Below are 11,293 nucleotides of genomic sequence, written 5' to 3'. Positions count from 1 at the left end.
AACAAATGATAAATGCCTAAGTTTTTACTCTTGGAAACATGACACAGAAGTACTGCATGCTTAGAAGTATCGCAGGGCATGGTAAGAGGGTAAGGTGCGGGCAATGAACCTCATATACGTCACACGAGTTCTATAGTGGAAGATAGACGGAATATGAAGTAGTAATCGGTAAGTCACTTTCCATCCGTTGCTTCCTTCGAGGGTGGAGAAGCCTCTCCCGACTTCGACGCAGCTTCAGTAACGCTCTAGGTCGATAGATCTAGGCTCAACCCTCTGTCCTGGTTGTGGGTAAATCGATAGCTCGATGTTCTTGCGCCGGCTTTTTCTTCCGAGCAAGTAGTAAGCGTGGATTGGTTGATCGGCGTTCTCAGTCTTTCTGGGGCTGCTCATCGATTCGCTCCGCGAGAAAGCACGCTTCACGGGCGCGCAGGCGTAGAAGCGCCGCTGAGGGATTTCCATCCTCACTGTTTGGTTCTTGTCGCTGTAAAAGGGGAGAAACTGGCAGCCTTTGGGTTTCAGGTAACGCGGCGGGGCCCAGGGGTAGGCGGCGGCGGTAGTAGTAGTAGTAAGATGCGCGTACGTATTGGGAGGCGAAGCCCCTCCCCTGCGTCCCTTCGATGTGTTTCTGCTATTATTGGGCAGAGGAGGAATCAGTCATATTCAGACGTCCAGCGTCATAAGGGGACTTCATCCCCTCCTTCTTTCTAGGTCAGGGGTTCCCAACCTTGGGTCCCCAAATATTGTTGGACTATCATTCCCATCACCCCCAGCCACAATGGTAAAAGCTGGGGATGATGAGAGTTGTAGTTCAACAGTAGCTGGGGACCCAAGATTGGGAATCCCTGCTGTAAAGCAGAGCTGCACAACTTCAATCCTCCAGCTGTTTTTGAACTACATCTCCCATCATCCTCAGCTACAGAGGCCATTAGTAATGGATGATGGAAGCTGTAGTTCAACATCTGCAGAAGGACTGAAGTTGTGTGACCCTGTGGTGTTAAGTAAGTATTATTATCTCCATATTGGAGCTGAGAGTAAGTGACTTGTCTAAGGCCACCTAGTGAGTTCATGGCAGAGTTGAGGTATGAACTGGAGAAGCCTTGATTCACAGCGTCCCTTAGTTTCTATATTACACCAGCTCTCTTTGATCTGTTTCATTTTTCTAGATCTTTTACTATGGAGTTCCAAGCAGTGGTGATGGCAGCTGGTGGTGGATCCCGCATGATGGATCTGACCTCAAGCATCCCTAAGGCTCTCCTGCCTATTGGCAATAAGCCCTTAATATGGTACCCACTCAATCTCTTGGAACAAGTTGGATTTGACGGTGAGCAAAATACATTGTAGAATGTGTATGGTGCAGTGACTCGCAGAGTGAAAAAAATGGTGCATAACACCAGGAAAAAGAGGTGCAAACTACATTGTTGTTTGCAGCAGGCTTAGGAATGAACCATTATTCAATGAATCCCGCAGATTTGGGTCCATAGATGGAGGCTGATCCCAACCAGATTGTCGCAACTGCCTTTTGACGTGTATTGGAGGAAGTGAAGCTGTTTATTTTATTGTTTGGCACCTCCTAAATTTAAGAAATGAATGTATTGCCAGAACTTAGTTTCTCAAAACAGAACATACAGAACTATCTCTTATGTATTATGGTTATGATCCAGAGGGATGCACATCTTTTACCCCCTTCTGTGTTCGGAGATTTGACATCTTCTTAGAAAGATGAAGTGAGGAAAATAACATACATCAATATTTCCTATTTAAAGAGAACGTTAGAAGCTTGAGGAACTTGGTCAAATTGCTGAATCATTCATAAGGGTCCTATTGGAAGTTGGGTGCTTTCGTTCAATGTACAAACAATAGGTTTTTTTGTATAGTTTTACTCATGTCACCTTTTCTTCTGCACCTTTAGAGGTCATTGTGATTACAACAAAAGAAGTTCAGAAAGTGCTAAACTTAGAGACAAAGCTGAAGCTGGATATTGTATGTATTGCTGATGATGCAGATATGGGAACTGCAGACTCATTGCGACATATTCATGAGAAAATAAAGGTATAACTTTATATTTATTGCTTTAAAATATTCATTTCCACAGTATTTTGATTATTGTAATATGAATCATGTGCATAACATTGTAAGAAGAATAAATAATACATTGTGTATAGATGAGTAACAAACCATAAATAACAAATCAAGTAAACAAACCCTAAATAAAAGATTTATATTTGAAATCCTTTAAAGGATTATAACATAGAAAAACAGATTGAAGATACCAGTACTGTCTCTAAAATTTTAGGGTGGACCTCTTTCACAAAATGAGAACCAGGGGTCACCCCATGAGACTGAAGGTCAGGAAATTTAGGACCGACAAGAGGAAGTACTTTTTCACACAGTTCATAATTAATCTATGGAATTCTTTGCCATGGGATGTGGTGATGTCCACCAGCTTGGATGGCTTTACAAGGGGCTTAGACAAATTCATGGAGGACAGATCTATCAATGGCTGGTGGTTGTGGCGCCAGACTATTGCAGCTGGCATTGAGGCTTGATGCCTCTCAATACCAGTTTCAGGGGAGCAACAGCAGAAGAGAGGGTATGCCCTTACCTCTTGCATGTGAGCTCCCCAGAGGCATCTGGTGGGCCACAGTGTAAAACAAGATTCTGGACTAGATAGACCTTGTGCCTGATCCAGCAGGGCTGTTCTTATGTACCTGGTGTGGTGAATGGGGGCTAAGTTTTATTTGCTAACTCTGCCCACCCCAGTCTCCCTCCATTCCTTTAGAACCCTCCATATCGCTGCTACCACTCTTCTATGACAGATACTTCGAAATTGTATCAAAAATTGCCTCAGAACCTCTTAAAGTAGCTTGGAGCCTGAGCAGGCAACATGGGAACACAAAACTCAGCATTTTCCAGCACAGACCACATATAAAGTAACCTAAAACCTACTTTATTCAATTAAGTATAAAAGGAGGGCAAAATAGTCAAAATATACAGTGGGATACCTTATTCTGCCTGCTTGGCCTTAGGCAGGAGGCTCTACAGATCTTAGTTGTTGTTACAGTTCCAAACTAAAAAGCTTGTATCATGGTGAACTCTACACACTCTTGAGAGCCATGCAGCAAGACTCAACTAGGAGTCCTAAACAAAGGTAAAAACTAAACTAATGAAGCAGACATCTCTCTTAAGCCGCAAACCCAAAGAAGAACAACAGATGAAAGTTGATCCTTGCTCTTATAGGAAAGAGTTTGCAAATTCCCAATCTAGCACGAGAAGAAAAGGTAGCTGGGTGAGAATTAAAAATCTTCCTCTTAAATCAAACAGATATCCTAGCAGGATGGGATTCAATGGCTCAGAGCACTAATTTCAAAGACTTAATGTCTTCCCTGATAGTGGTAGGTCCTTAGACAACTGGAAAATGTATTTGGATGATGGTTTGACACTTAGCAGTGGTTATGGGGGCTTCCTGGCACAAGGAAACAGGAAAGAGGCACCTGATTGATAACCATGTGAGACACAGAATATACATAGAGAGGAATGAAAACCACCTCAAAATAGAGTTTTAAACAAAGGAAGCTCTGGAATGTGACTTAAAGGAAGCTTTTCACTACGCCTGGTATGCCAGGCAGATAGCTGCTGCTAAGGCTCATTCTCCTCCTTCCCCTTGCTATTCTGGACCATCGTCCCTGCTTTTTAAAAGGCAGGGAGTAGGAAACAGAGTGACAGAGCAGAGTGTTAGCCTCTTCCTGTGATTTGTTGCCCTTTAGGGGTGTGCATGGAACTGGGTTTGATGGTTCAGTTCGAATTTGAACCAAATTCAAATTGAACTGCCAGTGCGTGGGCCAGTGTGGTCGAACCAACTGGCTTTTTGGTCGAAATGGGCCAACTAACCTGGTCCAGCTGGTCCCAGTCCAGCTTGAACTCGGACTGACCACCTTTTTTTGAGGCTGGTCTGGTTCGAGGTCATACCTTTTCAAAAGGCAGGGAGAGTAGTACCAGCTTAGGAGGAAGATGAGCTGGAGTACCGGCAGCAGCCACTGCCAAATCAGTTAGATGAAGGCCTGGTGAGGCAGCGATGGGATGCTACTGCCATCTCCACCAATCCACTGCCTGAGGCTGCCACCTAACCAGGACTCATTGGTCGAACAGATAGGAGGCCTTACTTCAGATAGCAACTGTGGTGGGGGCAAAGAGTTAAAGCCTTCTCTCCATGCATCATTATTATGGTCTGGATTATGGCCCTTTGCAGCTGCTGTTATCTTAAAAAAACAACAACCCTAAACTTGTTATTAACAAGTGAGTTTTGCCCTCATTCATGTGTTAGCAATGTCCCAGACCTTGTAAAACTGTTCATTTAGAACTGGATTCTTATTATTTCTCCAGTATCTTTCTTTTACAATTGTCACTGCTGTCATAAGAACATACTGTCAGTGGATTTGTTGTTAGTGCTTGTTAATCTCAGAGATAAAATCTTAACATAATCCAGTAAATGAACAAGTGGATTATGTGAGAGATTAATTCTGTTTTCTGATTTTTAAAATAAAACTTGCTCCAAAATCTTGTAATTTCTCTCTCTGTACCTCATTTCCTCTCCTCATTTCCTCTAAAGGTTGTGATTTTATTTTTTTTTGAAAAAACAGAGACAAAAGGTTTGTGTTTTTACAGATTTTTGTCGATTTTCCATAGTGTAAGCTACCAATGGAAACTGTATTGTAAAAAGGGTGCCTTTCAAACTTATACCAGTTGAAAAGCAGAGCCTGAAAGCCAAACTTCTTTTTCCATTTTCTCATAAAATATGTTTTGTTGTATTAAATGTATATTTAAAAAATCTTGTGAACACCCTTGTCATTTACTATCCAGTATTTTCTCAGACAGTTTAATATGTCATACATAATTTTCTAACTACAGGACATCAGCTGACATACCAAACAGAAAACCATAGACTGAAGAGCGAGTGCACATACTGCTGCAAGACACTCTAAAGCAGGGGTTCTCAGTGTTGGGTCCCCAGATGTTATTGGACTTCAACTTTGAGAATCCCTGTTCTAAAGCATGCCTACATTGTTGCATAGGTAGGGCTGCTCTGTACTTACTAAGTATAGCATAATCATAGTTGCAATGCTACTCGCAGTGGGAATGATGGGAGTAATGTCACAGCTGCAATTATGCAGTGCATAGTAGGCATGGAGTAGCCCTGACTCTGCAGCAGCATGGGTGTACTAGAGTGCCTCACAGCAGCACACGGGACTTACTTTTCAATCTGTAGTTCTCTGCGCAGTGTGTCAGCCTTTGGTTCCTGTACTGTTTACTATGAGAAATAAACAATAATTGTGCTGTCTGCCATATGCAGACCACAATTGTTGAGAGTCAGTATGAGGTAGTAATTGGACTCGAATTGGGAAAACCTGGTTTCAGATACAAAGCCTCCTGGGTGACCTTGGCCCAGTTGTTCTCTCTTAGCCTGACTTACCTCAAAGGACTGTCGTGAGGATAAAAGTGGGATGGTGTTGTGGTTCACCTGAACGCTGATTTGGAGGAGACTCAATCAAAGGAAGAGGAGTGGCCCACCCCATCCTGGATCCCTGGTCCCAATAACTGCCCCCCAGGGTCTTTGGAGCTCAAGCAGCCAGAGCTGATCACTCCTTCAGAAGACTCCTGAAGTGGTGCTGGCTTGATAGTGTTAGAGGTTGTTGATTTTTACCCACAATAGGTAAAACAGCAGAGCACTTAGGAATGAGCACGCACTCCAGTTACAGAGTAGGTAGCAGAGGATGGTTTGGATACTGCAGCTGTTTAGAGAAAACACATGGAGATCCTTGTAGAACTAAAATACTAAATATTTATTGGTTAAATACACTTGGATAGGAAAGACCTATATCTAATCTAAAGGACTACATAATGGATAGGTAAGGAGAGAGAGAGAGAGATGTTTCCATCTGCTCTCTAGGAGCAAAGGAAGGATTGTGACTCAGCACAGGAAGTGCTGCAGAGTCAGTTCAGGGGTCATAGAGTAGGGACAAATAGGGAGACGCTTACTCACTGTCTCTACTCTCAGTGCCCCTAGTGGTCATTAGGATAATTGGTTCAAAAGGTCGATGCACTGGAAGTTCATCTCCAACAGATAGCCCCCCACCCCCATTGGGTTCCTGCCTCAGAACTTCTTCCATTGTCCATTAGAAGCAAAGGCAACATCATGCCAGGGAGGAGCTCCAGCTCCAAAGGTGGAGTACTCTCTTGGCTGTTCAGAGCTTCCTAATGGGCCTACTCAAGAGGAGAGGGAGGCTTCCTTTGGAATAGGGTTGAATTGAGGGTCCAGGAAGGTCTGGGGCTCTCACTGGCAACATAAGTTCTCAGCTGGCCCAATCTTTTGCTGGTTTAACAGCTCTTGTTTAGAGCTCCTACCTTGCCTGAACTGGGTTTGGACAGGTGGGGACCATGTTTACCACCTTGAACTCTTTGGAAGAAGGATGGGATCAAAATGAAATAAATTATTGTACATTGCAATATTTGGTAAACTAAGGTTCATGCTGGATAAAATATATTAGCAATGCCATTATGGAGCTGTTTCCAGGTGCTTTGGTGATGGTGGGACCTATACATTATGGTTCTTATCACACACCTTTGGATATTATTCACAAACACATTCATGTAATAATTGATAATAGGAATTACCTTGGGATCCAGAGTTATGCACGATGAATTCAGAATCTACTATCAGAAAGCCCAGCTCTTTTGATTGCAGTCCTATATACATGTGTGCTTATAGAATGTGTACACTTTGTCTTGCTAGCATTATACATTTTTTAAATTTATTTAATTTTGACCAGGTGGTCATATAGAAAAAATAAACTGGAAATATTTCTGGGGATCATAAGGAGGGGCTGGAAGCTGTAGTAAATGCTAACTAGTAGCTGCCGAACTCTAGTTATCTGTCGCTTCAGTCTTCAATAGAAATTGTTTACCTGTTGAAAATGTTTGCTTGTTTTAAAGAATGTTTCTTTAAAATACAATAAAAAGTGAGTTTATGAACCTGTTGGATAGGGCCATCATATTATACTGTACAGGCTTTCTTCCCTGGAGTGCAGTCATGGCCATGCAAATTCCTGGAGTCCCTGACCATTTCGCTACCTCATTGCAAGCTGTTGCTTGCTGCCTCTTCTGTATGGCATATGTAATACAAGTGCAAGGCAGAGGAAGATATATAACTGGCAAGTGTTGTCTGATGCAGTCTGATACAAATAGAGTATAGAGGAGTTGGTGTGAAAAAGCTAAGGAAACAATTGACACTTGTTAGCATATTGGCATTCTGGTTCCAGCTATTGCCCAAACAGGAGAGAAATATCTACTGTATGTTGAAGCTACTTTTCATCACAAATTAATTAGTTGGAGACAAAATAACAAATCTATTACGTAAGGACAAAATACGTTAACTCTCTACTGTTTAAAGCAGTTGAGCTAATGCAACTTACATATCTCTTTACCATACATTTCACACAAAATTTGTTGTTGTTGGATCTTCCCATAGTTACCATGAGCAACACTGGTTATGTAACACTGTGGGGTTAAGATATTACTTCTCAATATGTCTGCGGAGTGCTCTTGAATAGGGAAAATCCCTTTACCATCTCTGTTTTTTGAGGGCATTGCACCATGCTTTCGCTCTGGTCAGGAAGCAGTATGTAAGGGTGTGCATGGACTGAGGCTTGAGCACTGGTTCGGTGCCGCTGGGAGGGGAGCAGGAGCTTTAAGAAATGCTGCTCCATGCAGCTTCCTGCTGGGGTGGCACACAGCGCCAGCACGCACATGGTGTCCATGCATGTGCAGGTGCCATTTGTGTATTCAGCAACACCATGCTGACAATGCAAATGGCACCCGTGCAGACACCATGCGCGTGCTGGCACCACATGCGGGTACTTGGGTTGGGCACCTTGCCAGCAGGAAGCTGCGCAGGGTGATGGAGAGCAGGTAAGGATCTGCTCTCCTCTTTCTTAAGGCTCTCACTCCCTCATGGCACCGAACCAGTGCTTGAACCTTGATTTGTGCACACACTTAGCAGTAGGCGAACCGAGGCAACATCTCATCAACTCACATTTTTCAAGTTTTACCCTTATTTAGGATAACAGGGCACTTCTTGCTCTGTTTCATTGTATTTCTGTTCCACCATTCTTCCATGGTGGAACTTAAGGTAGTATATGTGGGGTTCCCAGTTAATGCCTTATTCAGGCAAGGAACCCCTGCTTAGCTTCAGAAAGTTGGTTTCATCGTGTGCCCTCAGACTGTCCTGGACTTTTGCATTATCTTTGAACATGTACATACATATTTCATATTACATCTGAACACCACTTTTTCCGACCACATATCTGAAGTTTGGTGAAAATTCTACCTCCATGTAGTTTTTTCAGAGTGTATTATTATCTACACTGTATATATCACCGTGTACCTGTATTTACTCAAACAGAAGACAACAATGAATTTAAGACAACCCCTTTAAAAATACAGGTTAAATATAGGTTGTACAGAATTGATCAGAAAGGAAGAGGACTCTTAATTTAAGACGACTCCCTGATGTCTAACATAAAGGAACTTTGCGGGGAAACCTAGTCTTGGATTCAGGTGAATACTGCAATATCCTCAAAACAGGAACATGTCTCAGGCCTTTTGTATCAAAAAACTTAGATGTTTGGACTATTTTGTATGGTACAGGCAGGCTATGCTTTCCCTAGAGTCAACAATTTGAATGTTTGCTTTGGTTATCTGAATTGAGAACAGTAGATTTTCAAGTTCCACACTGAAAAAATGAAGCCATATTATTTCTATCTTTATAGAGTCTGGAGACTATTATTTCGCAATAGTCTTTGATAGCACTGGCAACATACTCCTTATAATGTCAAGCAGTATTCCCTGTAACAGAGTTTCTTACGTGTTATTGACTACACCTCTCACCATCCCCACCCAAAGACCATTGCAGATGGGGATGATGAGAGTTGTAGTTAGCAACATCTGGGAAGCCCTGTTACAGGGAGCATGGATGTCACATTCCCTTCTCTCCTCCCCACCCCTTTTCATTAGTAAGTATGAATATTTTCTAAATGACACATGAGTGGTAACAGCAAAGTAGAATTAAGTGCAGGTGTTGCTTTTGTGGTGTTGAAATTGTGGAATAAAGCACTAGCTAGAATTGGAAGCATTAGTTTTAATGTGACCTTGCTATTCCGGACATCATTATTCATTTGCCAAGTCTTGGCCATGAGATAAATATTGTTGATTTGGATAACTTGAAGAAATGGTGCCTGACAGAATCATGACTTACCCAAAGGGATACAACTCTAGTCTAGTTAGTAGTGGTAACAGTCTTAAGGAGAATTAAAACACCATTGCTTCAGGTGTTGCATGAATAGATGGTGGTGGTGGGAAGTTCCTGGGAAAACTGCAATTGTTGCAGCCTCCTGCAATTTCCCTTGTTGCCTTCATTTTTTAAAATTTCAAATTTCTTTATAGTATAAATAGCTTTTCTAAATAGCAAATAAAATAAATAGAAAATATATTATGCCTATGGGAGTTCTATAAACTCTAGGCATTTGATATAATATTAAATACACTTTTTCTGGTGTTCAGTAAATGAAGATACTTTTTGTACGCAATGTTAAAATTGTTCAAATACTCAGGAGAGGCAAATATTAACTTCCTGGCACATACATATGGCATATAGTCAATGTTGCTATTTCTCTGCCTTGTCTTCCCCCCCCTCCACCCCCCATTTTTTTTCCTTTTAAAAGACCTAAAATGCTTTTCAGGTGTCCACAAATGTTGGCTGGCCTTGGTAGTCAAAACTTGTGGTTTTGGACCCTGTCCTTCCCTCTGACCCTGACCTTGCACTGGCATCTAGTGCACGGGCACCTGAAAAATTAGAAGTTGTGTATGAAAACTATAGAAATATTCAAAATCTAACCTATTCATGAGATAGCAAGGAGTTTAAACTGTAGCTTCCCTATCCCACCCGATCCTTTTCCTGATTCAAAAGGTGAGATTTGTGTGCTTTTATTTTTGCTTCATTAAACTTTATCAAAATTTGCCAGATGGACCTCCATAGTTCTCATAGCAGATTTAAAGGGAAACTTTAAATTCTCATAGCAGATTTAAAGGGAAACTATGAGAACATAGAAAGATAGTGGAAATCAGAGAGCATCCACCCACACAACATCCCAGTTGCCCAAAGATAATCCATCACAGGATGGAAATTGTACTTCTGACATAGGAGCACTTAACATAAGAACAGCCCTGCTGGATCAGGCCCAAGGCCCATCTAGTCCAGCATCCTGTTTCACACAGTGGCCCACCAGATGCCCCTGGAAGCCTACAGGGAGGAATTGAGGGCATGCCCTCTCTCCTGTTGTTACTCCCCTGCAACTGGTACTCAGAGGCATCCTGCCTCTGAGGCTGGAGGTGGCCTATAGCCCTCTGACTAGTAGCCGTTGTTGATAGACTTTTCCTCCATTAAGTTATCCAAACCCTTGAAAAGAGCAAACCACTTGAAAGAGCAAACCACCATTCATAGATCTGACGCACCCTCTCCTTCCAGTGTTAGCTTTAATAGTGAGGGAGCTGTTAGTGTGGATCCTTCCCTTACCACTCAGTAATCTCAGTTCATGAGAGGAGACCATGGCACAGCTGCTCTCCATGTCAGCATTGATTCTCATTATGACAGGAAACTTGGTATGAGCTCCTCCCAGATGACCTCTGACTTCCGCCACACTAGAGTGACGTTCAGGCTACTTCGGGTGTCCTTGGAAGGGTCCTTTTGCTTCATATGATAGAAACGAATCCACAAAGAATGACCAGGAAATAAATTATCTTTGATAAACACAGGATGGCATTCAGTTTTCCTATTTTGTATTTCTTCAGTGACAGATTTAATTAGCTCTTGAAGCCATCCGTGCTCTATGTGCAACTATAATTTGATGGGTAGTTGTTGGACTATGAAGTTAGCACATTAGAGAGTGGTGTATATGTGCTCATACACTGTACTAAACTTTTGTTTTCCTTAAGTACTTTTCATGCTGTTCAGTTCTCCTCTGTCTTGTGTCGCTAGCTATACTCTGGCCAGCTATTAAAATGTAGTATTTTAGCAATGAAACAGCAATTGAACAATTTCACTTTTTCTTTTGACGAGCATTTGGTTGTGCTAATGGAACTCTGAGTAACATACGGTGAACCAATCTTCATGCTTAAGCTACAATTGTTATAACTTTGCATATGAAATAATTATACATCAGGTGATCCACATAGTTTCTCCGAA

At 42.1% G+C, this 11,293-nt stretch overlaps 1 protein-coding gene across 2 annotated transcripts in view; it reads left to right on the top strand.

Annotated features, from left to right (window-relative positions):
* The first annotated feature begins 363 nt into the window (after positions 1–363).
* The window catches only part of EIF2B3 (eukaryotic translation initiation factor 2B subunit gamma), a 174,158-nt gene continuing 163,228 nt past the window's right edge, over positions 364–11,293 (top strand). For both annotated transcript variants that reach the window (XR_008306119.1, XM_053245377.1), the window contains exons 1-3: positions 364–519; positions 1,164–1,321; positions 1,910–2,049. Coding sequence is in view for 1 of the 2 variants with exons in the window: in XM_053245377.1 (XP_053101352.1) it covers positions 1,174–1,321; positions 1,910–2,049 (288 nt within the window). In the remaining variant the exon portion in view is untranslated. The remainder of the gene's footprint in view (positions 520–1,163; positions 1,322–1,909; positions 2,050–11,293) is intronic.

This window comes from Hemicordylus capensis, chromosome 4, assembly GCF_027244095.1.
Source record: "Hemicordylus capensis ecotype Gifberg chromosome 4, rHemCap1.1.pri, whole genome shotgun sequence".
NCBI classification, from domain to species: Eukaryota; Metazoa; Chordata; class Lepidosauria; order Squamata; family Cordylidae; genus Hemicordylus; species Hemicordylus capensis.
The sequence above is the reverse complement of the archived record's forward strand: the minus strand, read 5'-3'. Positions and strand labels throughout refer to the sequence as shown.